Source organism: Lynx rufus, unplaced genomic scaffold (assembly GCF_022079265.1).
Source record: "Lynx rufus isolate CCGP_SWC_20201006 ecotype Redwood Valley unplaced genomic scaffold, mLynRuf1.p SCAF_1, whole genome shotgun sequence".
NCBI lineage: Eukaryota > Metazoa > Chordata > Mammalia > Carnivora > Felidae > Lynx > Lynx rufus.
Window position 1 is genome coordinate 81,913,645 of NW_025814823.1, and position 27,035 is coordinate 81,940,679.

Here is a 27,035-nt window from a genome sequence, read left to right on the forward strand (position 1 = left end):
CTAGGACTTTCAATACAGTTCTAAATTTCAGAGAAAAATTCTAAGGGACCATTTCAGTTCAAAGTCCTCTATACAGCGCTTTGTTTTTGTTGTTTTCTTCAAATTGTAAGGTAAAAATGACAAAGTCCATTTAGTTTACTCTTTTAGCCAGAATACAAGTCAGAGATTAAATCTGTAGAATGTGTTGCACTGTCTTTCCAGAACACCACATTCCACTTACAACACACGTGTGGTGCACTTGAACACGAGTGTAATTATGTCACACAACGATTAGTATTATGCTCACATGGAACACACATGACTGTAAATCTCTTTAGTCACTGTTCTGGAAAAGTACCCACTTTGTAACAGTCTGCTCTAATGTGATTTCCAGGATCGAACCATGTGTAGAAATATACAAAAAGATAAAGAAAAGCAAATTTCCAAGTCCACTACTATTAGCCACTGTTTTTCTCTCAACCACAAACTCTGCATCTCCTGGAAAAGGAAGAGCTGATGGCACGTTGACCATGCGCTCCCAGAGCCCCTCCTCTTAATCCGTGAGTGCCACAATTCTCAGTTTGAAGATAACAGCACTTGAGGACGAGACAACTTTATTTTAGTTTACTTATTTTTTAAATAATTTAATAAAGAGAACAGCATAGATCAGTAAAGCAGACAATATTCACTGAGAGATAAAAATGGGAACACCGCAAGGGAAATGTCAGTTATCAAATGAAAGGCCCGTCCTATTACGCTTCTGAACAGGGGCCTTCACTAATATGCACTTGCATTAACAGGGAAAGGGTTGGCCAAAAATCATTACAGTCAACCATGACTAGAAGTGGGAAGAATTCCCACGTGAAACAAGAGTTTTGGGGAAGAATAAAATCCTAGGAGAAAGCATATCAGACACAGTGCCTAGAACATCTCTGGCACATATGAGGCCCTAAAGATAGTTTCAGTGAACACACAAAATGCCTTCCTACAAACCTGAGGATTCTGCTGTTTCTACTGCTGATAAGCAGCCTATGCCCGCGAGCCCGACTCACCCCGGCAGGAGAGACTGTGGCGGTGGGGTCGGGCCATTCAGGGCGTACACGCCAATACTGCTGATGCCGCTGCTCCCCACGCTGCCCGAGCTCTGTGCCGACTGTGTGCCGCGGTCCTGGTAGTTCAGCGGGAGCGTCTGCGGCCTGGCGTAGTAGTAGGGAGTCGAGTGCGCATCTCTTGGCAACGCTTGAGCAAATAACGCAGCATAGCTGGAGACCTGAAAAGAATAGAGAGATATGAAATCACAAAACACTTCCTAAATCAACAGAGATGATTTATACGCAAGTTTTAGTTCTTTCTGTAATTGATTTGGTACTGTTCTTAAAAAATTTATTTTGCGAGAGTGAGCAAGAGAGCACGAGGGGGCGGGAGAGACTCCCAAGCAGGCTCCGTACTGTCAGTGCAAAGGACGCAGGGTTCGAACTCACGAACCGTGAGATCATGACCTGAGCTGAGATCAGGAGTTGGATGCCTAACCGACTGAGCCCCCCTAGCATCCCTGGGACACTGCTGTATTTGAGGTAATAACAACCCTGGAAAACATCTTAAGGAAAAGCAGTGCACTGACTACAGAAAGAAAGAAAGAAAACAAAATCAACCAGACAAGTTACTATTTTCTTAAGTACAGAAGCCAATTCCTGTCACGATTGGGCATGGCTGTGCCGACAAGACAGAAGCTGCTTCGCGAAGGGCGCTGGCTGTGAGGACAGCCTCTCTCTCACCTTGTTTGGCTGCTTGCGTGGATCCTCACTAAGGCTGAGCAAGAGGTAGAGAATTGACCATTTATTTTTCAAAACTCCCTGTTTAAAAAGAAAACATTAACAGAATAACTTTGTACTGCTCTCCAGTTTCACGTAACTTTCTCCTCAATTATCCTTATTTCCAAAACGGAAATGTATTTTAAAAGCCACATGGTAGCACTGGGTGTTGTATGTAAGTGATGTGTCACTCAACTCTACTCCTGAAATCATCATTACACCATACGTTAACTAACATGGATGTAAATTAAAAACATAATAAGACAAAATAAAACAAAATAAAAATTAAACGTAGAACTGTACTTGGTACACAGAAGTTAATCAAAACCAAAAAAATAAATACATTCACACGGTAACAGCATATCTAAATTTGTTCATTTTTCAGGTATTACAAACAGTGCCACCCATTACAAAGCTACAAACCCTATTCTCAAGAGGTCATTACCCTTGGATCATTTCACCCGCTGAAAACTAACTCCAAAGTCCCCAATGAGAACATGTTTTTAAACTACCCTATTCCTGAATAATAGCATTTCCCCTTAAAATAATTCTTAGAATAACCAACTTCCTAAACATAGTCGTTTTAAGGCAAATGCCATCATAAAATAGGTGAACACTTTTTTCCCCTTTTACCAAAGTCCCGTGTAGGCCATAGAGGATTAAAGAAACAAAAAAAAGAGAAATTGTAAAGCACACGATGTAAGTCGGCATGCTGCACACCTAACTCGAGGTTCTGAAGTAAGAGTGGTCGACAAAAAACCCCAGTTTTCTGGATAATTAGCACACGGATTGCATGGACTGTCTACTGCTCCGCCCTGACTCACAGCCCTGACAACAGCCCATCCTCCAGTCACGTGCAAACTCGAGTTTGCAGAGCATTTCTACTCTCTTCTCATGGCCTTACCTCTGGGACACACACGCTAGAATACAAAAATAACTTTATTTACAAAACACATTATGGGATGGCTGCTTACTTTACACAAGGTCCTCATTATAGAGAATATTCCTTGAAAGTTTCTTTAAAGAAAAAGCTTATCTCAGGTATTTAAATTACGGTCTAACTTTAAAAATCTGAATTACACACAATTTTCCAGAAATGATAAACTGCCCAACTAGCACAACACGGGGAACAGAGACCCCGACAAACAGACAGCAAACAGACAAATGAGCAAACACACTTCGGTAGGTACGGGACATTTCAAAGAGAGGAGGGTCACTCAAGTGGCCCAGGCTGATGAAAGGACCCCCAGAGGGGATGGGGTTTTCGAGAAGGGTGGGCGGAGCACACGCACAGGAAGGGGCAGACACGGAAGGAAATGTATTTTAGGGAATGAAGACAGGTACACCTGGCCACAGCCAGGCATGAGACGGAACGGAAAACGGAATGAAGCATCAGGTCAGAGGGGTCTCACGTGCGGGACCAGAAAGCCTGACCACAGGGAGCCCCTGAAGGTGTGACTGCACCTGCGGCCAGGCCCAGGAGGCTGGACTGCAGAGGACACAAAAGGAGACGCAGTCATTCGGGAGGAAAGGGCCAAGGGCCGGCTGGCATTCGGTGACTGAGGACCCACCCAGGGAACCTTCACAGTCCCCTGTGAGCAGGTCCCGGGCTCCCAGGGCTAGGTGACCCCTCGGGTGCAGCACCGAGGGCCGAAGCCCATCCTCCTGCCTCCCGTCTCCCTGAAGGGTTGGAGGCAGATGAGCTCCCGTCACTGCCGTGGAAAGGAGGGCCCCGTGGGATGGACGCCCTCCCACATGCCTCCTCCTGCACCCTCACCACCACTCTGGGACGTGGGCAGAAGCAAAGGTGAGCACCTAACTCCCCTACCAAAATCACCAAGCCGTGCACTGGGAGGCCAACCACAGGGCGCCGGACTCCAGATGGCACAGGAGAGAGGCATGCTTGAGAGAACAATTAATAAGGCTTGGGGACAGAGCGAATTTGGGGAGAGCGGTGGAGTCGACGTGACATTCGGGTTTCCAGCTTTTGGCACTTGAACAATGTCATCATTCACCAGAAAATGGGGAAGGGCAGGGGTATGCGTGGGTGCATGTGAACGGATGCCCGGAGTATGGAAAAAGACAAAAAATGCTCCTTTCAGTTCTGAGAATGTCAAGCTGCAAGGCCCTGTGGGAGTTTCCTGAGGGGCATGTGCATAGAGATGCCCAGAAGGCATCAGGAAGGCAACGGGAGGTCCCTCTGGGCAGCGAGTTCTGGGTTAGAGCCTCAGTTCTTGCTTTAGAAAAATAAGGACAATTTATGGGGTGGAGAGCAGAGAAAATTCCAAATCCAAACAAAATCATACACCAAAAACAATCAGCAAATGGCATTTTTAAAGGAGGAGGCAGTATTCTTTTACCATAAGAACAGGTATGTAAACACGCAGGCTGGGCCTGGAGAGCGTCTGACGGAGGGACTGCGCAGAGGCGTGGACGGACCAGGGAAACAGGACGGCACAACGCCGGCAGGGACCACGGCCAGGATGGAGGCCTGAGGGACCAGGGAGGAGATGGGCCACCAGAGCCAATGAGCCGGAGGTGCAGGGCGCGGGCAGGGGAACGGTCCGCGGGGCCCAGCGGCGCAGCAGAGCCACTGCCAAGCCACTGCCTGTCAGGAGGAGGGCGGCTTGGCCTCACTTCCCTCCCGCCCCATCAGTTCTGAGTGAAGACACCCCCAAGCAGGGCAGAGAAGGGACAAGGGAGCCCCAGGGGGGCCATCCCGAGCCCAAAGCAGGGCAGGGAAGGGTGGAGAGAGAAATCTGCTGGGGCAAGCGGGCTGAACGACTCCAGCATCACAGACATTTCAATGCTTCTAAACCACTTCAGACCCCATTATTTTAGATTTTGAAATCTAAGGACCTTGATTCAGACTCAAGACTTTAAATGTACGCACGTATCGAATTCTAAATGTCAGAATGCACGCCAGGGCACTGTAAGATCTGGAGGAACACCCACACAAGTGGGTCTGTGAAGCAGTTAGACACCTAGCTTCTTCCAGCGTCCATACCCCGCCCGCCAAGGTTCACCTCCTCCAAGACCCTCACCGCTGCCCACGCCACCCCCTCATGCCTGCCCTTCTCCCGGCGCCCTCCACAAGGCACGGGCTGCCCTCCCCCAGACAGCCATCCTCCTCTGTCCACAGCTCCGTCAACCACACTGAAGACTGCAGCCCACGACCACTGGGACCCCTTCCCCGACCACTCCACACTGCACCACAGGCCTCCATCACCTCCCCGATCCTGCCCAGACCTCACCTGCACCCCCCGCCGCCACACCTCGCATGGCATGCACTGCCGAGAAGGGTACCCAGTGAGGAGAGAGGACAAAACAGGGAAACCAAGAACTGGATGTTTTAGCACAAAGATGGGCCAGCTGTTCATCTGCACGTATGTTCCTCATCTGGTTAATTACTAGCGCTGTACTATCGTGTCCTCACATTGTTCATCCCGTGTCAGCCACCGGCCGAACCACGCGCTGCTTCTGGGGGCGAGAGCCCTAGGAAGCCAGCTCTGCTTCACCACACGCTCAGGGATAAGCACTCAGTGTTCCAAACAAAGTTTTGGAAAACAACCATTTTAAGTTAGAAAGGAGAAGAAAAACTTGGAAGAGTTAAGAGTTTAATCACTAGCAGCCTTAGGCACAACTCGGGGATTTTGATCGCTGTACTGCGAACTCAGTACTGGATGAGCAAAGCACAAAACTTGGGATTTCATGTTCTTCTCTGCGGCAGGTGGGAGACAGATGGACCAAGCTCTCACCCTGTAATTCAGTGAATTTATTGGTGTCCAGAAGGGCAGCATCTTCTCCAAAAATAACAGGTCAGAAAACCACGTGTGGCCAAGTCATCAACAATCAATCACAAAATGTTCAAAATCAGAACTGTTTTAGGTCATTCACTACAACAGCACAAATTAGGGCCTGAGGAATAATAACGGAGAAGTCGAGCTGTCACCTTACATGCAGCCAAGTCGAGGCTTCTACCAGCTTCCTACCGCATGCGCAGCCTTCCGTCACACGAACTGAGGGCTACCTCATTCTGGTTGCTTTCCCAATGTAGCTTCCTCCACCTTCATAAGCAATTTCCCATTAAATCCAGCTCAAACCTACTTTTAATCTCGAAAATCTCTTCAAAAGCAAACGCAATCTACAATGAAGATCCACTACTCAGCACAGAAAGGTTTAATGTGATCCCACAAAAAAAGTCCCCACATTCCCAAACCAGCCCGACAGCCTCACGAGTAGTGGAGTGCACGCTACCTGTGAGTGAAGCTTTCTGTGGAGCTCTGAAAACAACGCAGCGTCCGCTTCTCTTCTCTGCCGAATAACTGAAAAGTTAGAAAAGAAAGCGACGTGTTAGTCACCTACACCAAAACTCCTTCTAGGACACTATTTCACCCACGGTCACAGGTAGCTGAAGTCTGAAAAGAATCCTGAGCTTAAGAATCAGAATAATGAGTGACATTTCGGCTCCGTGAATTTGGTCAATTCCTTTGATCTGACATTTGCAAAATGCTGACGGTATTAGGCTGGAATCAGAGTCTATGAGAAAGTTAGCTGAAGTAACAGAAACGATGGGACCTTTTAGATTCTACCCACCAATATGAACAGGCAATCCAGTGGGGAAGCTACCACCAGGTTAACTAGTCGATGGCTACTGGAAGGACAGATGTAAAGTAAAAATACCTTGGGAATGGTAAATTCAAAGGGCAATAACCAACAAGCCTATCATTCATGATAGCTTGACCTAAAACCACACATTCTAAGCATTTCTGTTAACACGCACAGCAATATTAGTAAATGTCTTCAGACGCCTGCAGCTACACTCACTAGTTCCCCGGAAGCCACAGTAATGCGCGCAAAGCCCATGCTCCAATCGGTTCCACAAAGGACGAGACTCCACATTGGACCTGGGCCCCAAAGGAGAGGGCCACACTCGCCCACACCCACAGCCCTGCACATACCATGTGCACACAAGCGCCCCTCACAGGAACCCCATACCTGCCCCATACCTGCCACAGCAGAAAAGGCACCACTTTCGAAATCTAGCTAACAGTTTCTCCAGTCTCCAGGGAATCACCCAGCAGGATTCGTTTCTTAAAATCCCAACAGCCAAGTTCACTTAACTCTAAACTGGTTTGCAGAAAGACAGTGACTGGTGTCATGGCCAATACTTTTTCACATGTATCGCCAGGAAAGGGTCCTGGTATTCACGTTCTGCTCTTGTGAACCACACACCAGAGGTGACATCATCCCGTTCACATGTCAGGTCTGCCTGTGCACAAAGCTAAGGCTCTCTTTAACATGTATGTCCTGTTTACTGGGCGCCTGGGGGGCACAGTCGGCTGAGCATCCAACTCGACTTGGGCTCAAGTCATGATCCCAGGGTTGTGAGATCGAGCCTCGTGTCAGGCTCTGCACTGGCAGTGTGGAGCCTATGTGAGATTCTCTCTCGCCCTCTCTCTCTGACCCTTCTCCCCCCACGCCGAGTAGGTGCATGCACTCCCCAAAATAAATTTTAAAAAAAATTTTAATTTTTAATGTGTTGTTACAAAATGCATTAAACTAAACAAATGCAATTAACATTTAATAATATAATTTACTCCCTTTAAAAACATATAAAAAGGGGCGCCTGGGTGGCGCAGTCGGTTAAGCGTCCGACTTCAGCCAGGTCACGATCTCGCGGTCCGTGAGTTCGAGCCCCGCGTCAGGCTCTGGGCTGATGGCTCAGAGCCTGGAGCCTGTTTCCGATTCTGTGTCTCCCTCTCTCTCTGCCCCTCCCCCGTTCATGCTCTGTCTCTCTCTGTCCCAAAAATAAATAAACGTTGAAAAAAAAAAAAATTTTTTAAAAAAATAAAAAAATAAAAAAATAAAAACATATAAAAATACTCCAAATAAATACAGTCATTAAATTAAGCAAGAGATGCTCTGGGGCACCTGGGTGGCTCAATCAGATGAGCATCTGACTCTTGACTTTGGCTCAGGTCATGATCCCAGGGTTGTGGGCTCGAGCCCTGCATTGGACTCCATGCTGAGCATGAGGCCTGCTTAGGATTCTCTCCCTCTGCCCACCTCCCCCCAACTCGTGAGTGCTAACTAGCTCTCTCTCTCTCTCTCTCTCTCTCTCAAATTAAAAACAACAACAAAAAAAAATTAAGAGAGGTTCTTTCTACAGAATGACAGAATGAGATCAATACTAATGCACAGATACAAAATAACCGTGGGAAAATGAAACAGTAAATAATACAAATAAAAATAAACAGAATATTTACCCCCAAAAATGTTTTACCTAATAGACTGCAAAACAAATCTTTAGTTACAAGGTACCCCACTGACCAACATGAAACATTAAAAAACAAATAGGTGTTAAATTTTGTCACACATGAGAAGTTTTACAATTTGTTGCAATATAATACATACTACCGTTTTATATTCTAAGTGGGCCATATAAAACAGAAAATTATTTTGTGTTGTTCAAGAGGCCAGAACTACCCCAACTCAGCATATCTACCAAAAACTGTAATCAAATTTCAAAAGTGCTAAAATGTAAACACTGTATCTAAGAATTAACCAAATACGAAGTACAAGAACTCGGTGGTGACCATTACATGAAAAGACCATCAGAAACGCTCTCCCCACAGCGGGGCCGTCCCAGACCCGGGGCCCAGGGAGGGTGACGCTCTCCCCACAGCAGGCCCAGAGAGGGTGATGCTGTCCCCACGGCGGGGCTGCCCCACAGCAGGGTCCAGGGACGGTGTCCGAGAGGAGTGGCGGGCACTCGGTGGTAAGAGGCAGAGAGGGGCAGGGAGGCGCACTGTGGCAAGATACAGGTCTTTCTTCAAAAACACACAGGATACACCAGAAAAAACCAAACTGTGACAGATACAGCTTTCTTCTTCAAGAAAGTCCAAGACTTCCTTGCCGTATCCACTCCAACAACGTCACTGCCAGTTCCGTAACTCTCAGCCTAGACAAACTTTATTTTTCACTACTACACAGGTAATATGCTCACCAGGTGGCCTCGAAACGTCAAGCTGCAAAGGGAAGGTTCTGCGAACACAGACCTAACAGCTGGGGTGGTCTTATATGTCTACAGTCTGACATATAAGAACGATTTGAGATGTAATTAATAGTCATCAGGGTTCAGAAAGAGTACAGTGTTCTTACGTTTAGTTTTATTTACTGAATAAAAATAAGTTTTTAGAGGTTAATAGCGGGATAAATACTCCATTTCTGCCCCTACGTTAAATAACACATCACGCTGCATAACACCAGGGGCTGAGTTACCTCAGTGGACGGGCACTTCACCCCTGACTGCTCACGGGGCCCAAGCGTGCCAGGGCGAGGACCACAAGGTCCAAGCACTCGCGCGTCAGGACCGCCTCCCGTCCAGCTTGGTTACGCACCGTGCAGCAGGACGTCACAGACCACCGGCCAAACCCAGTGAACCAAGCACCAGCTGGGGGTGGCGAACCGTGCCGTGAAGAACAGAAATTCTAGATGGCGTCGCCACAAGTTTGCCAGCACAGTCGGAAGTGCAAAGCCCATTGCGTCTGGGCGGTGGACAGCCAGGCCTCAGCAGGGAGAACGTGCTGACAGGGCCTGCTTTCCTGGCGTGGAGCCCAGAGAACTGTGAGGGGCTGGGAACTGGTCTCTGGAGAAAAACAACCCTCCAACCGGCACAAGAGAAATATTCGCACGTGGGTACCTGTGCTCCAAGCCTCCCTCCCTCACACAGTCACGCAGGGCAGAGGGCAGCAAAGCCCCACCTCACACAGAGCACACACCAGCACCCCGGTGCGAGTAAATGACAGCTTTCTTGTCCAAGGTAATGACGTTTAAGAAAGCTTTCAGTATCAGCCCAGAATGAAAATGTTCACAAAGACCATTCTAAGGTATTAGAAGTTTGAATACTGACAATCCCCAGAAGCCATACTGACCTCTTCACTGCCAACACAGTGTTCTAGGACATGTGGTCAAAAAGTGCATAATATTAAATACTGCAAATCAAAAGATATACAGGAAAATACATGAAGCCCTTTTATCTTCCTCACACTCTCAAATTATTCAGTTCTATAGTATTTAAAACAATCCTCGGGGAGCCTGGGTGGCTCAGTCGGTTAAGTGTCCGACTTCGGCTCAGGTCATGATCTCACGGTTCGTGGGTTCAAGCCCCACGTCGGGCTCTGTGCTGACAGCTCAGAGCCTGGAGCCTGCTTCGGATGCTGCGTCTCCCTCTCTCTGCCTCTCCCTTGCTTGCTCTCTGTCTCTCTCTCTCTCTCAAAAATAAACATTGCACTATGTTCTGATAAAAATCAGAACGAAGTTGTGCATATTGTTAACACATGTTTTTACATATACGTGATAGTACTTATAATCACACTGTGCTCGGGGACCACACGTACACATGCACAGAGATACATACGCATATGCATGTATACAAGTTTCAGAATCCAACACCTGGTAGCGCTGAAGAAAAATACGTACGTTCTTTCTTGATTTTTTCGGCTACGAGAAATTCATCTCTTTCGACGGTTGGGGCAAAGTTGCTGCCAATAACCCGCACTGCGTACTGGAACTGCTGGGCTACATCAGCTGAAAGGTAAGTAAGAAGATGCAAATTATTGCCAATCAGGCTAAGCTCTGACCAGCTCACGCTTCCAGCCAGAGACAGCGGGCCGGGCACATAGATCTCCCTCCCAGCTTCCCAAGGTCTTAACTGAGAGAACAGAGAAGCTATTCAGAAACCAAAGCAAATGAATGAATAAATGAATATAACGAGAGTTCCAAGAAACAAGAAAGGGAGACAGCAACAGGCCAGGAAGGCTGAAGAATCCCAGACAATGAGCTGGACCGATGATCACAAAAACGGGGCAGGGAGAGTCACAGCTGGAACACGGCCCGTGAGAAGTAGCCCATTCACGAGAACGTCCGAGAAGCCCCAAGGCTGAGGTCAACAAACACAGAAAACCAAAGTGGGCAGCTAACTTAATAGACAGTGTGCACCTCAGGCACCGATGACGACTTAACCACGGATGTCTGCCTCTACTTCCTTCAACAACCCCACTAAACTGACAAAGAATTTTGTGGTTTGCTTGTTTAACAAAAGCAGAAACCCACAAGGGCAAAGAAGACAAGGTAGAAACTGCACCGAACAGAAGTCAGCCAGTGTGAGAAGCAGCAAAGCAAACGGACGGGCGGGAGCAGGTTCAGGACAGTGAGATGGGCCGTTCCAGGTCTGACTGGAGGGGCAGCAGGGGGTGGAGGGGGCAGAGCCACCAGTCCCAGCAAAAAACACAGCTCCCTCTGCAGAAGCCCAGGGAGGCTCCGAGGGCAGGGGGCCCCACTCCTCAGAAGGTGTGAAGGAACTGGGGTAGAAGAGGACCAGCAGAAGGTCTGACTGGACCACAGGCCCCCAGGGCCTCTCCCCCTTCTGTCCCCCACACAACCACTGACCGTCTCACCGGGCAACTCGCACAGGGCCTGCTAGAAAGGCGCACGAAGGAAAGCAGCAGACTGGCTGGTGCCTGGGCAGCTCGGTTGGTTAAGCATCTTGACTCTTGATTTCAGCTCAGGTCATGATCTCTCAGTTCGTGAGTTTGAGCCCTGCACTGGGCTCTACACTGGGACTCTCTCTCTCTCTGCCCGTGTGCACTCATGTGCTTTCTCTCTCTCTCAAAATAAATAAATACACTTAAAAAACAAAAAGTAGCAGACTGAACTTAAGGATGCCATCCCTCCTTCCCAGGCACGGGGAGTCACAATTCCTATACAAGGAACACTAGCAAACCCAACACCCCTACCTTCCCACTGATGCACAACCACCCAGCAGGGCACACCCCAACCTACTCCAGGCAACACCATTAACATCTTAGAGTCGTGAGTTCAAGCTCTGCATTGGGCTCTGCACTCGGCATGACGCCTACTTAGAAAGAAAAAAAAAAAAAAGAAAGCAACTTAAATGTGAGGGAAAAAATGGTTTCTTTTGTAAACTCAAAAAAGAAGCTCACCGTATACAACACATGCAAAAATTAACTTGACTACAACACAGTAAGAGTAAAACATAAGTAAAACATAACACTAGAGGAAAAAAACCAACAGAAGAGATCTTTGTGACTCTAACTCAGACAGAGTTCTTACGTAATATACCAAAATTCTGACCCATTAAAAAATGTGTTAAACGTGGGGCCCTGGCTGGCTCCATCAGTGGAGTGTGTGACTCTTGATTTCTGGGTTGTGAGTTCGAGTCCCACACTGGGTGTAGAGATTATTTAAAAATAAAATCTTTTTTGGGGCGCTGGGTGGCTCAGTCAGTTAAGCGTCCGACTTCAAACTCAGGTCATGATCTCATGATTTGTGGGTTCAAGCCCCATATCGCGTTCTGTGCTGACAGCTCAGAGCCTGGGGCCTGCTTAGGATTATGTGTCTCCCTCTCTCTACCCCTCCCTCACTCATGGTCTGTCTCTCTGTCTCTCTCAAAAATAAACAGTAAAAAAAATTTTGTTAATACAATAAATAAAATCTTTTTTTAAAAAAATGTGATAAATGGGACTTCATCCAAGATTAAACTTCTGCTCTGCAAAGGACACTGTTAAGAGAATGAAAATACTGAGGAAATATTTGCAAAATACAACAAAGGACCTGAATCCAAATTATAGGGAGAGAGGTCTGAAAACTCAATAAGGAGGGGGGCAGGGAATACCCAATAAAAAACATAGCATAAAAATGTTAAACAGACAATCAGCACGAAGGTGAACGGCACAGAAATAGATGACATTAGTCATCAGGGAAACTCAAGTTAAGACCACAATAAGACACCCTTATTCATCTATCCCAACTGCTGAATGAAACAGACCACCAGCACCCAGGCCGGGCGTCCCGTACACTGGCCGGGGACAGGGGTGGGGGGGGCGGTGCATGAAGCTGGCACAGGCACTCTGGAAACATTCTGGCAGTTTCTTTAAAAGCTAAGCATACACTTTTCATGTGACCTAGCAATCCCACTTGTATCTATTCCAGAGAAATGAAACTTAGGGTGACATAAACCTCTGTACATGAATGTTTGCAGCCGCGTTCCCTAGGACTCCCCGTGACCGCTAGAGCCCAGGACCCGTGCAGACACCCCCGCTATGTGCAGGGACAAGTAAGCCACAGGGCGTCCATGCAGTGGAACGCAGCTCTGCAGTGAAATGGAGTCACCTACTAACACATGCGGCACCACTAGTGAATCGCAGAAGCATCAGCAAAGTGAAAGCGGCCAGTCTCCAGAGCACACACGGTATGATTCATCTACACGATATTCTGAAAAAGGCAACACAGAACAATCTAGAACAGAGGACGGCTGCCAGAGGCAAAATAGCAACACAGAGGAAGCAGTTGTGAAATGTTTTTAAAACTATTAAATATTTAAAAACTAGGCCAGATACCAGATGGAGCTAGTCAGGGGTCAATAAACACAACAACACAACAAACACAAGTTAGAATTCACGAGAAAGAATGGCACTTTTCCCATAATTAGTCCTCAAATTGATGGAGCGCCAAGTGTTAATCCATATAAACTTTGAGTCCCACACCTAGACAAAGTTTCAGAGCACGACAGCAAAATTTACATAGAGCGGAATTTCAGAACATAAAAGATAAAGAGAAGATCCTATGAGCTGCCAGATGGAGCTTCAAAGGAGTAAGAATCAGTTTAACGGCAGATTCTCATCAGTGAAGGAATGAACACCTTCCAAGTGGACAGAAGGAAAATCACTTCAAACTTTCCGTATCTGATTGATGATTTAGGAGATGAGGCTCTTAAGCACTTATCCAGGCCAGCAAATCCTGCTGAATCCATTTCTCACGGTGCGTCCCCACACGCCCATTCCACGGCTCTATCCACCTGCAGTAGGTGTCCTAGGTAGCCGGCCACCCTGTGTCTACTCTTGTCCCTTAGAGCAAATTTTCCACGTGGCAGTCAGAGCAATCTTTTTAGAACGTAAATAAAGTCATCGCTCTGCCTGACCCTCCCGTCAGGCCCAGAATCAAATCCAAACTCATGAGGACAGCCTGCCTGACCTGGTCCCTGGTCCCCGGCCACACCCCAGCACCACGTCCCGCCTCTCCCCTCCCAGCTGCACTGGCCACAAGCCAGCTGCGCTCCATGGTCTGGCCAACCCTGCCAACCCTTGAGCATACCACCCCACCCCCGGCTTGTGGCCCGGACCCTGACACTCTTCTCCCGCATCCTCCCAGGCCTCACCCCATCACTTCCCCCGGTTCTCTGCGGAAATGTCACCCCTTCAGACCGCCCTCCTCTCCCAAGCTCACCCAAACACGCACGCAGGAGAGAGACTACAGAGTCTTCCCCGAACACCACCACATCAGCACAGCATGTGTTCGGGACTTGGTGAGTGCGGACAAAGCAGGGCAGGGAAACAGCAAAGAGAAGTAATCTGAAGGGTTTTTGTGGAGTCCCAGGATCAGGGAGTAGTTTTAATTTTCTTCTTTATACTTTTCCACACCTTTAACATTTTCTAAGGGGTAAACGTTAATTTTAATACGTTAAAAGTGGCACTGAAAATTTCTCACCTGCAAGGGTGCCTATAAAACTGTTCTAGTTGAGAAAATGTTTTTAGATTACCATGATCCTGAGTTCTACAAAAAAAAAAAAAATACTTCATTAACATACTCAAGTACCTGAGACAAACATCTCCACTCCAAAAGTTTCATAAACTTTCCACTTTTCCAACAAAAATTCAAAACTCAACACCAGAAATCCTCTCCTCTCCCGTCTCTACGCTCTGCACCTGTGCCATGTGTAGCATTTCACTGCCACCTCACCAACCACCTTCAACTTCCCTACCTGCTGGCCAGACCAGTGTGCAGTCTCTCTTTCCTGCTGACAGAAAATACCTGAAAATTCCATCTGTATTTTTAGGTGAAATCTATCTAAGTTTCAAAGGCAGACGTACAGAATACAGGCTATTAACTTCACAGTAACAATCATTCCTTGTTTGATGAACCTAACCATCAAACAATATCCACTACAGATTTCCAGTTTAACACTCCCACAACATTATTCCATTTCTAAGGTAAAAACTAAGTTCAATCAGTAATTCAAAGAAAACTCCTAAGCGCCAAACACCACGGGCCCTAAGTCGGGACAGAAAATAGTGGTTCACCAGGCAGCTGAGTGACAACACGAAACACGAGGCAAGTAACTCCACAGGCAATCCGTCTGCGATAAGAGCTCCTAAGAAAATGAGCGAGATGCTGTGCCGGCCAACAGGGAGGACCTCGCAACGTGGGCTGGTCAGGGAAGGCCTCTCTGAGGAAGCAGCCCTCTGACATGTAGGAACCCGCCACGAGAAAGGACACGAGGAGATTCAAGGGCTACTGTGTCCACGGTCCCTCAAAGGATGCCAGTGTCGCTAGTTCCAAAATCCAAGCCGTGTTCCATCCGGAGTCCCAGGGGAGGAGGTCCAGGCTGAAGCTCTTTGATGACTGGCTTGGTCCAAGATGAAAAATTAGAGTATTGCATTGTTTTCACCAGCAAACACCAAAGGAATGCGCTACGTCCTCACGTCCAATCCGCTCTGGGTATCAGGAGCCAAGGCAGGAAGGCAGTGTTCCTCTACCCAGCCCCTGAGAGTATCCCCCTGAGAAGCAGGCACCAGTGAATTCAAGGACACACTGCCCAAGCAGCCGCTGTACCCATGCACACTCTCCAAACAAGCCGTGCAGAGAACACACAAGTGAAGACAGAGGCGAGAGGCCGTTCCACAGGCCAGGCAGGCGCTTAGGTTCCTGCACTCAGCACAGAGATGGAAGGTGCCAGATTCCACACAGAAGAGCAGGAAGGAATTAATTCAAGACATCAGGTTCTGGAACCAGAGATGTGGGTTCCGATCCTGGCCCTGCAATTCGCCAGCTTGGTGAGCAAACTACTTTATCTCTCCGTGTGCGTGTCCTCATCTACAAAACGAGGTTAGTGAGAAGTATTCCAACCATCCAGCAACATTGGGAGTTAAATACACCAGCTCACAGTGTATGCAGAGTGTGGCAGAGAGTAAGTTGTTGAAAAACGTTAGGTATTTTTATTAGTATTAATCTGAAAATGTCATTTCAATGCATGATCTGTCTGCCATAGCCATTAAAACCACAACTCAAAGCACCCGGCTTTTAACTTTTCAGCAAGATAATGTGGCCTTCATCCTGTAGATTACACGTAGGAAACAAACTCTCTTCACCTGGTGTGATCAGATGTCCCCTCTAGAAAGGACCCATGGCTGCAGCACAGAAGAGGTTCGCGTTCAGGACAAGGGAGACAGCGGGACCACATGGCCTCAATGCCAACGTGAAGGCTCCAAAGAGCACTCCGATGTGGGCCCAAGAGTTCGTAAGTGACAGTTACCTTCTAGACCCCGAAAGGGTTCCACGAGCACTCAGGTAGAAAATGAACATAAAGATGCACAGAAATAAGTGAATCCAAAGCCTGCGGCTGCGTGCTCTCCTGGGATTTGGAAAGTGAGCGGGGTGGAGGTGCGCGGTTTGGAAGCGATGCACACACGACACTGCTGTCCTATGGGACAGGACGGCACGTCGGCCAACACAGAGCAAGCATGTAAACCTGTAATTCTTTGCCCCTCCAGACGTAGGCCACAGGCCACAGGGACTCTGCGCTTGAGACACCACACTCCCACACGGACCTACAGAGTCACACTATCTGGAGACAGTGCCCACGACATCAATTCCGAGGAGGTATCACATGGAGAGATGCACGGCGACAAGGTGTGAAGGCTTAGCTACCGTAAAAGGCCCCCCCTTCGACCACTGCCACACCACCAGTCCCGCCACAGCAACCCTGATACCAGGTTCTCGTGTGGCCACGCTCCACGCGCAGCTCCCACGGAATGCAAGGCTATGTTCCAAAACAGAAACAAGACATGCTGCTCTAGACTTGGGGCTCTCAGACTTTTCAGTCTCAGGGCCCCCTTCCATGCTGATGATTGAGGATCCCTAAGAGGATTTACTTATTCGTGTAGGTTATATCAATATTTACTGGATTGGGAATTTAAACCGAGATCATTTTTAAATTTTAGATCATTTTAAAATAACAGTAAGCCCACTAAGCACAACTTTCCAATGAAGCCTAAAACACTGGAATTTCTATGTCAGTAGACATTTAGTGCACATTTCAACATACACTTAATGTACCTTTTAACATATATTTAATATACATTGATTTTCCCAAGTATATAATCAAGGAAGACCATAATTTATTCATCTGGAACTTCATCAAGGGCTCTTCACCACTTTGGAAAATCATGACACCGACAGCAATACCACGTGAGGCCCACGAGTCACCAGGACGGCACCCCGTCCGCCTGCGCCGTGGCTCGGAGCACACTCACAGCACTGTCACAGCAGAAGATAGTCATCTCACCTCAGTGCACAGTGTATTAGAGCCGCCCCTGAGCATTTGTGTTCAAATACTCACCTAATAAAACCCACTGTGCTTGTTATCTTCTAGTTAGGAAAAGGATTACAAAGTACGAAAAGGAAGGTTGCTTCTGAAACATCCAGAACACACTGGCTGGCAGTATGTGTGTGTTTCAAGCAAATTCGAAGGCTGGAAAAGGTGAGAAATAATGATTATATTAACTTTATAAACATATCAGGCACCAGGGGGCGCCTGGGTGGCTCAGTCAGTTAAGCATCTAACTTGGGCTCAGGTCATGATCTCGCAGTTTGTGAGTTCAAGTCCCGCGTCGGGCTCTGTGCTGACAGCTCAGAGCCTGGAGCCTGCTTCAGATTCTGTGTGTGTGTGTGTGTGTGTGTGTGTGTGTGTGTGTGTGTGTCTCTCTCTCTCTCTCTCTCTCTGTCCTTCTCCCACTCACGCTCTGTCTCTCTCTCTCTCCTTCGGAAATAAACATTAAAAAAAAATTATAAAATACAAGTAACAGGTATCAATTATTCCTCAATATCATAGCCTTGGAAAAGCAATATTATAATAATACAAGGCCAATTGTTTATAACATGACCTTAGAAAAAGAATTAATCAAATGTTCTACTTAGTTACCAGATAAAATACCCACTAACGAAAAGATTTTTTTAAATGTCAAACACTGTAAAGGAAGCAATTAATATTGCTTTTGTTCAGTAAGGTAGAACAAATCAGAACAAGGCAAGCTATTAAATACTTATAAATTCTTCAGTAAATAGCATGTATTTGGAATTACGAATATAATGGTTTAGCAATCCTCGCGGTCCAGAACAGAGCTAACGGAATCATCTTTGATGGATTTTATGATCCACTTGGTTCAGAGAGGATCCCCTCAGGATCCGCAGAGAACATATTTACTCTTATATTTAAACACGGTTCTAAAGAGAGACAGGAGGAGGCAGAACTCTGCTGAAGATAAGTGCTTTAATCTCCTTGAAGGGTGAAAAAATCAAAAGGAGCCTCAAATTTTAAAAAAAGAATTTTTTTTTTTTTTTAATCGAGAAACATCATGCTACCTCACAATGAGTGGCCTTCAAAGTCCAGGTATGAGCATGGGGGGGATGGACAACCGTGTGGGTTATCCTGGAAGGAAAACCGAGGACCCACCAGCACAGTGAGACCGCTGGCGTTAGAGTGAGTGAGTGGTAACCAGCAATCTCAGCCCTCTGGCTTCTCCTAGGATCAGGAACATGGAATCAGAAAGGTAACGGGGTGCTTGAGGTGCACGTACAGGAAAGCTGGAGACAAAACCTGAAAACAACAAGCCAGGCTCGCAACCTGTGCACCTCTCCTCTCTCTGGGGAACCCTCTCCAGGTGCTCCTGGGCCCCCCCACCCTCACTCCAGTCCATCGAACCATCTCCGCAGAGGCTTTCCCTCACTTCTTCCCTCAAAATCCCAGCACCCCGCTCTATCTCCGTTTCAGCATTTATCCCTAACCTACAATTACCTATTTTACCACAATTCCTCCCCTAGAATGTACATCTACCAGTGGAATGACTGTCTGTGCATCTCCGCATCACACAAGCACCCAGCATAGTGCCTAGGGTTGGGGAGCCCAAAGGGACAGACTTAAACTTTATAAAATGTCCCAAGAACTGTGTGAGGTTGGTGTCATTGAATACGCTGACGGGGAAAAAAAAAAAAAATCCAGCTTTTACCCCTACAGTTATCATAGAACATCAACTCAAGTATGTACCTAATTGTCATGAATCGCGAAAAGTTAAAATTTGGTCATTATATTTTCAAAGTAATTTTGTGTAAAGTCTTCCAGCAAAAACTGCACGATTTCTCGTCCACCGCACGGCGCTGAAGGCATAAGCAACCCCGTGTCTTCAGTTACCCAGAAAATCCCTCCAGGGTGGACTCCACGCATCCCCTTCGCGTCCCGCCAAAACAAACACCAAGAGGGCAAGCCATGTCAAATCGTAAAACACCGCGGCCGCAATGGCTCCACACCCCGCAGGGCTGGGCTTGGGTATCGGCATCCGCAGGGCGGCCTCTCCAGGACAGCTTCGTACCAAGTCCAACCTCAGCCCTTGGAAGAAAACCAGGGAGGTAACAGTCACGCACCCCCGCTTCGCAGCACACTCCGACCGCTCGACCTTCCCTGGGGGGCAGGGAACACGCTGTTGCTCGCCAGCTCCCGGCCACCCGGCCCAGGCCACCGCTGCCCTGCCTCCCCGGTGACTTTGAACAAGGTGGACGCGCTCGCGAGCCGCCGTGCCCGGCTTCGCCCCCCGGGCCCGCTGCGCCGGGAGCGGTGACTCAGCCCCCCCGGGGTCCGGCCTCCCTGCCTCCGCCCCCGGGGCTGCAAGCCCTCCGCAGGCCGCCCCGCCCCGGGGACGCGCCCCTCCCCAATCCCGCCGCCCATGCGAGGCCTCCGGATCCCAGGCTGACGGGCGGCCTCCGGAACGCGCCTCGGCCCCGAGCCGCCGACCCAGCCCCGCTACCTTCGCTCCTGCCCAGGATCCGGCAGCACAGGTTCTGCAGCAGGACGTTCGGCGACTTCTGGTCCGGGGTCGCCATCCTCGCTTGGGACCGCCCGCGGGGGCCCCGCAGAGCCCCCCGGCTCTCGCCCGCCCCACGCCCCACGCCACGCAGGCTCCGGTCGTCCCCGACGGGCTACGGCCTCTCGGGCACCGCCGGCGACCAGGCCGCCATTTTAACGGAACCCGCCGAAACCGCGGGCCCTTCCCACAATGCCCCGCTTCTTCCGGCCGCTCGGGGCGCTGGTGCGCTGGCCTCAGAGTTCCCCGCTCCGTGGCGCGCGGTCCCCGGGCCGCAGCTACCGCGCGTGAAGGGTTCCGGCACCAGCTGCTCCAGCTGCTCAGACCCCACGGTCCCCGACACGGGGTCCTGTGGCCCAGGTCCCCCAACACCCCTGAGGTCAGGAAGGCCACTGATTTGCTCTGTGCTCAATAGCATCTTTATAATCCATAATTTTAAAAAAGTTTTAATGTTTATTTATTCTTGAGAGACAGAGCACGAGTGCGAGCAAGGAAGGGGCAGAGAGAGGGAGACACAGACTCCGAACAGGCTCCAGGCTGTGAGCTGTGAGCACAGAGCCCAACACGGGGCTCGAACCCATGAACTGTGAGATCATGACCCGAGACGGTCAGACGCTTAACCGACTGAGCCCTCTAGGCGCCCCCGTAGACTTTTTTTTTTTTAAACATCATTGGCTCAAGCTAACTTTTGGTGGAAGAAGTCTGCTTAAAGGAGTGCAAGATTTTATGGGTTTTGACACTTGGTTGACATTGACACCCGGTACACTTTCTAGGTTTTCATAGATAGCATGTGACTATTCACCATCCCTAACCCCAGGCTCCCCTCCCCACACGTCCGGGGTAACTAGTCATCTGAAGACTAAGTCAGGCCTATGAAGATTGAGGGGGGAAGGGCCTGAAGAGAACAAAGCAGATCAGCAGGCCATCACAAGGCATTTGAAACTCTGTTATACACACCTGCACACAGGAGCAGGGGGGAGGCTGCAGGCACTGAGAAATGCCCCACCCGAGAACAAATGAGCCAATCCACACACCAACTGGTCAAAGATGTGAGATGCTGGCGGCCAGGAGCTTTGCGGTTCCCGTGACTGCAGCCAGTTAGACACAGGCAACACTTACTCCACTGCGGACCAACCTATTTCCTTCCTGAGAATCTGGAATTAAGATGAAAAGAGTTTATATCCCCATATGGGCTGCACTATACTGCAGAAAACCAGGCACCTAACAACAATCAAGTGAGCTGAGCGCAAGAGAAAAATCCACCCCTTCCTTCCCAGGGTGGAGGAAGACAGCAGGCCTTATAAACGGGACCCCCTGAGGCTTCCCACTGAGGATGGCACCTGAATGAGGTGTCCCGAAGGAGGGCCGGACCCTAAAGGGACCTACTTGGCGGACCATGCATTTAATACCCACCTTGCACCACGTGAATTCTAGGAACAGGAAAACCAGAAGAGCCCCAGGACAATCGTCAAGCAGGTGTCTGAGAGAGGCGACTGCAAGGCCAGCACCCCACGCCCAGAACAGAGCTGCAGCGTCAGACGTCAGATGTGGCGGGTGGCGCCAGTGTCCTCCCTCCCAGCGATCCGCTATGCGTGCAGGGTTTCTGAGGTAACAGAGCCCCCATCGCAGTCGTGACAACAACATCACACAGCACCAAGACCGTGCAAGGCACAGTGAGGGAAGGAGACTGCACAGTGCGTGGCCCAGAAGAGTGGACACGGTGCCAGCGTGTCCTCTCAACGCCCATCACTGAAATTTACCTGAAGGTGCCTTGGTTCTGCCAATACGAAGATGGAAACACAGCAACTAAAATGCAGTGTGGTAGGCATGCGGCAGGGATATCCTACCAAGTGGCAACTCAGATACAAAACCGAGGACCCCACATTTTAAAGAAAGCCACGGAAAACGGGAGGCAGATGCTGCATCAGGACTGATAGGACGTGGCCCAGCAGACATGCTAACTCTCCGGCCATGTTCACTCCCACCCTAAAGGTCCACCCCCTGCTGATCAGCTGACCATGGAGAAGGAGGGCGCTCTGGAGTCCCGAGACTATTTCAGGGACATCAGGACCTGCCAAGACCCTGCAGAGTCAAGACCTCCTGCGTGGAACCCACAAGGAAAGCCACGTGTGTGCCTCACAGACAACTGGTCTCAGATGCCCATGTGGAGATGGCCACTCGGGGCCAACCTGACGGAGGGTGTGCCTGCATGCAGAGCTAACCGAGAGATGCCTGACCTTTGTCCTGACCCCTCTGCCCTGACTCCAATCCAGGGAGTTAGAATCAGCAGGGAGGTGAAGGAAGAGGGAAGAACAAATGTCACCGTCTCCCTCGGGCGCCTCAGGCTGGTGACGCCTGGCTGTGCAGGGATGAGGAAAACCCATGAGCTTCAGTCTGGGTCCAACATGGGAGCTTTGCGTCGACCTGGGCAGGACTTCCTCAAACACTGGATGTGACCAAGAGGCCGCGAGTGCCTCAGGCGCCACTAAGGACGGGACAGGGAGAAGCGACCTAACCCATCTGGGGAACTTGGCTGGCAAAAAATACTTTTTGGCACAAGTATCTTTTTGGCAAGATTTTGTAACTGGAAAAATTCTACTTTTAGTGTTTAAGCCCTGACGTTAGACTCCTTAAAGGCAGGTCCCCAATGCTATGGTGTAGGAACCAACCATGGGGCCCTGTTCACATTTCTTGCCTCCCAGAATTGTTACCTGTTTGTAGTCCCCTCCCCTCGGCTCCGGACAGACCTGCTGGTTTGCTTTTCCTGGTAGGAGCAGTGAGGGCCGGCTCCCAGCCTCAGCCTCCAGAAGGCCTGGCGAGCACCTCTTTGCACTCCTGGGAGCCTGGAGCCGCCATGTCAGAAGGCCAGCCACTCTGCAGGACAGACCACAGGTGCAGGCCACATGGAAAGGGAAGGACCCTGAGACCCCAGGCAATGAGGGCAGCCAGCTACCCCAGTGTCCCAGCTGAACCCGGTCCCCTGCTGTCGAGCCAGCTAAATGCAGAGACTGTGTGCAAAGCAAACAGAATCCACCCAGATTGTGGAATTGTTAGCAGATAAAATGCTCATCGTTCTCAGCCCTTACGTTTGGGGATGGTTTGTCACACAGCAGAGAGCACTAGTGTGCCCGGTGTTTGCCTGGAGGGTTCGAGCGTGGCCACGTGGAGGACGGGCCTGCCTTTCCCTGTCTGCCCTGCCCTGCCCCAATCTGCCCTACATCTGGACAACACTGCAATGCAAGCCCCCGGGACAGCTGGCCCCCCTGCTAGGTTCAGCCAAACCTACCAAACTTCACTGGTAGAGAAGTGGAGGTCAGAAGGAGACGACAGCAGCGATCACCCTGTGGCATCCGGCCCTCGCCTTCTCCATGCCAGCAGCCAAACGTCCTCTACAGCTGCACCTGCTACCAGCCTGCCCCTTCTTTCATGGTCCCAATCTCCCCTGTGCAGCTCTCCTCCCAGATCTCACCCCCCACGGGAAGATTCCAGAACATGGCACATGGTAAATCAGCTCTTCTCGCCGTCTCTTCAGCCCTATGCCAAGTAGCCACTTTCTGCACTTGCTAATCCGAGTTCCTCACCTTCTGCTGCAACCGCCTGCGTGACCAGTTCCCTGTATTAAGGCCCCTGCATTGCTGGCGTGGCTTCTGTCTTGCAGACTGGCCCCTGCTCTCCAGTCCTTGCTAGTAAGGGATGATCGCAGGGCTGAGATCCTCAGCTGGGGTTCCAGGATGGAGCTGCTCATGTCTGAGCTCAGATATGTTAGGATCCTTTTGAAGGTGGAACCCATCACGTGTGGAGGCACCAACCCGAGCTTTTATCAGCACCGGCTGATAGCAAGACCCTGGGGAATTAAGTAGCTGCCGTAGTCAGATGTCAGGGCAGCAAGGACGGCCACCAAGACCACAGTGTGGGTGGACTGGACTGGAGTATATTTGGAAAGCTTGGGTATACCTTAAGGTGCAGTCACGGAACCAGAGCACTCCAACAGCAGCCTTCAGAGGAATCTCTTATTTTTTTTAAGATTTGTTTTATTTACTTATTTTTAAATAATCTCTACACCCAACACAGAGCGTGAACCCACAACCCCGACACCAAGGGTCACCTGCTCTACTGCCTAAGCCAGCCAGGTGCCCCAAGGAACGTCTTATTATTGCGCTGGCAAAGTAGCAGAACTGAGGACCAGACTCCGAACTTCAAGTTGTAAACTATGATGTAAGTTGGACACACAGTCCTGCCAAGACTCTTACATTAAGGGCTGGTCATTAATGGAGGAGAAGTGCGACCCTGAGATTTGGGGTGGAGACATTGGAATAAACGTGAAATCCCGAATCAGCAGGACTTTCTAAAACAGAGCATAAAACCTCTCCTCTGTATGCAGAGAATGGCCTTGAAATCCTTGTTTTCCTGAAGCAGTTCTCATTAGCAGATATTGTCATTAGCAAAGAAAGTGGACTTCCACAGGATTCAGATAATCCAGAGGAAGGAATGAAAGAAAGCGTGCCCCAGAGAAACAAAAATAAAAAATGACCTTCCAAATAAACCGGACGGTAGATGTAATTAGTGTTTTCGTGTCTTCAAAGTGTCCTGCAGAGGCAAGGGTACTAATTTATATCAGACTTTAATAAGTCAAGGGCCTAGAAACCACTAAATAAAGGGTAAAATATTATTACCAGACTAAAAAAAGAGTAGAATATAAGATAAAAAATTTTCATCCATAAAACACACACACACACACACACAGAGTGAGAGAGAGAGAGAGAGGAAAATAAACATGGAACAGGAGGGACAAGAGAAAACAAATTAAGACGGTATAGGGTATAGTTAGGCCAAAGTATATCACAAAAAGGGTGGCTCAGTCGGTTAAGCGTCCAACTCTTGCTTTCAGCTACGGTCATGATCTCACGGTTTGTGAGTTCAAGCCCCATGTCAGGCTCTGTGCTGGCAGTGTGGAGTCTGCCTGGGATTCTTTCTCTCTCCCTCTCTCTCTGCCTCTCCCCACTCTCTCTTTCAGAAATAAAGAAAATATTTTTAAAATGTAATTTTCTCTGTTTTTAATTAGCAAAATTTAAAAGCTGGGAACTCTATGCCACTCTCTCCCAGTTTTTCAGTGTGTTCGTTCCGCTCATTTTCCACACCTGTATTATTAAGAACTTCTTCATACCTCTTACAATCTTAAATACTGAAAAGGTGTGAGGCCCCTGGGTGGCTCAGTCGGTTGAGCCTCCGACTTCGGCTCAGGTCGTGATCTCATGGTTGGTGAGTTCAACCCCGCATCAGGCTCTGTGCTGACAGCTCGGAGCCTGGAGCTGCTTCATATTCTGTGTCTCCCTCTCTCTCTGACCCTCCCCTGATCACACTCTGTCTCTGTCTCTGTCTCTCTCTCTCTCTCTCTCTCTCTCTGAAAATAAATAAAAGGATCACACTGACTGTAAGTGAACCGAGTCCACAGATGTGAGCTGCAATTCTAGTCACTGTATGTCCAAGCTGCGATCTGTCAACCTGACTTCTCTGTTGTTGTCGACCTTGATCACCTGCCTGAGCCAGTGTTGGTCAAGCCACGCTTTTTCTCTCCCTTTCCAGGCTGTGCAGCCCCCACACGCTAAAGGCACGGGGAGCTAGGCTCCGCATCCCCACGTATGAAGTATCTAGGTAAGTATGAACCTGCTCTCCATGCAAGATGTGTTTATCCTCCCCTCTTTCCTTAATAATGGACTTCACTCTGTAGGTACTCAGGGATATTCACATTGTACTTTGGGTTACAATCTGACACTACGTGACTTGTTTTCTTGCTCACACTGTTCCAGCTTCGACCCTCCACAGTGCTTTCAGTCGGCTCCTGTCTCCCTTTGATATTCCCGCATCGTTTTCAAAAATTAACGCATAGACTTCATGTTTTTGCTACCATTTTAGATTCATAAAAACATTGAGTAGATCGTAGAGGAAGTCCCGCGTGCCCATACAGCCCTGGCATGCTTACGCCTTTTCAAAGCTGGAGTTGACTTTCAAAGGTTGACGTTTGACAGGCTGTGCCATAAACACCAGCAGGACTGAAGACGCGGTTTGCCCATCTCCACGTCAGCGGGAGCCCCCACTCCCTCCTTGCCACAGTTGTTTCTGCTTATGTTCTTTTACTTGGGTCTGTGCTTACAGTTTTCGAAGCATATTAAATATTTTAGGGTGGTGGTCAACTGGAATGTTGTTTCTTTGATTCCAAACGTGTTTTAAAATAATTTTAAAGCGCTACGAAAAAGGGAATATAAGTGGCTTTTCGTGACAGTGACGGAACGTCTGCTTGAGCACAGAATTCCCCTGTTCCTCACAACCCGCATTTAATGGTTCTCTTACCACGAACTTCTTTACTCATAAGCCGGTGGAATGTTGCGGCTCTGGTGCCTGGTGTGTGTGGCGGGGTAGGTGTGTCAGTTACTTTGGAGGCTGAGGAACTCCGAAAGGACCCTGGAGCTTCGCGGGGAGGGGGATGAGGACAAGGCTGCGTCTCCCGGCAGGTGAATCACACCTGGAACGTCGAGGTCTCGGGTCAGCAGGGGCCAGGGCTGATGCACTTGGAAGATTAAACCTCAAAGGTTAAGGACTGGACAGCACCTTTCAGGCTGAAGGTGACAGTGGGTGTGGCCCTCCTGACCGGTCCCCAGGCAGATGAAGCGGGTGCGAATGTCATTTCCTTTCGGGGCTTCTAAGCTTCATTAAAGCTCTTGCCCAGGGGCGCCTGGGTGGCGCAGTCGGTTAAGCGTCCAACTTCAGCCAGGTCACGATCTCGCGGTCCACGAGTTCGAGCCCCGCGTCGGGCTCTGGGCTGATGGCTCAGAGCCTGGAGCCTGTTTCCCATTCTGTGTCTCCCTCTCTCTCTGCCCCTCCCCCGTTCATGCTCTGTCTCTCTCTGTCCCAAAAATAAATAAACGTTGAAAAAAAAATTTAAAAAAAAAAAAAAAAGAAAAAAAAAAAAAAAAAAAAGCTCTTGCCCAGCCCGGCTCCCCCTGACCATGGTTTGGTCTCCAGCGCGGGGCTCCAGGGGCCCAGCAAGGGTGCTGAGCTGCTAGGACCCAGGCCGTCTGTCCAGATCCACGACTCCCGGGCCCCGTGGGGCCCGTCCACAGGGAACGGCGTGTCCTCCAACTGGTGGGGTCACACACTTCCACAAGGCCACTGCAGCCACCTCGGATGTCACTGCTACCTCGCGGGACGCTGGCCCGCATGTCTGCGTGGGTACCCGCAGGCTGAGCCCCCC

At 49.3% G+C, this 27,035-nt stretch overlaps 1 protein-coding gene across 2 annotated transcripts in view; it reads right to left on the reverse strand.

Annotated features, from left to right (window-relative positions):
* TUBGCP3 (tubulin gamma complex associated protein 3) overlaps positions 1-19,927 on the reverse strand; it is a 75,538-nt gene extending 55,611 nt beyond the window's left edge. For both annotated transcript variants that reach the window (XM_047081821.1, XM_047081817.1), the window contains exons 1-5: positions 19,730-19,927; positions 10,275-10,382; positions 6,048-6,115; positions 1,755-1,832; positions 1,032-1,249 (exon numbers count right to left, since the gene is read on the reverse strand). In XM_047081821.1, the coding sequence (XP_046937777.1) occupies positions 1,032-1,249; positions 1,755-1,832; positions 6,048-6,115; positions 10,275-10,382; positions 19,730-19,805 (548 nt within the window). In that variant the 5' untranslated portion in view covers positions 19,806-19,927. The remainder of the gene's footprint in view (positions 1-1,031; positions 1,250-1,754; positions 1,833-6,047; positions 6,116-10,274; positions 10,383-19,729) is intronic.
* Positions 19,928-27,035: the final 7,108 nt, after the last annotated feature.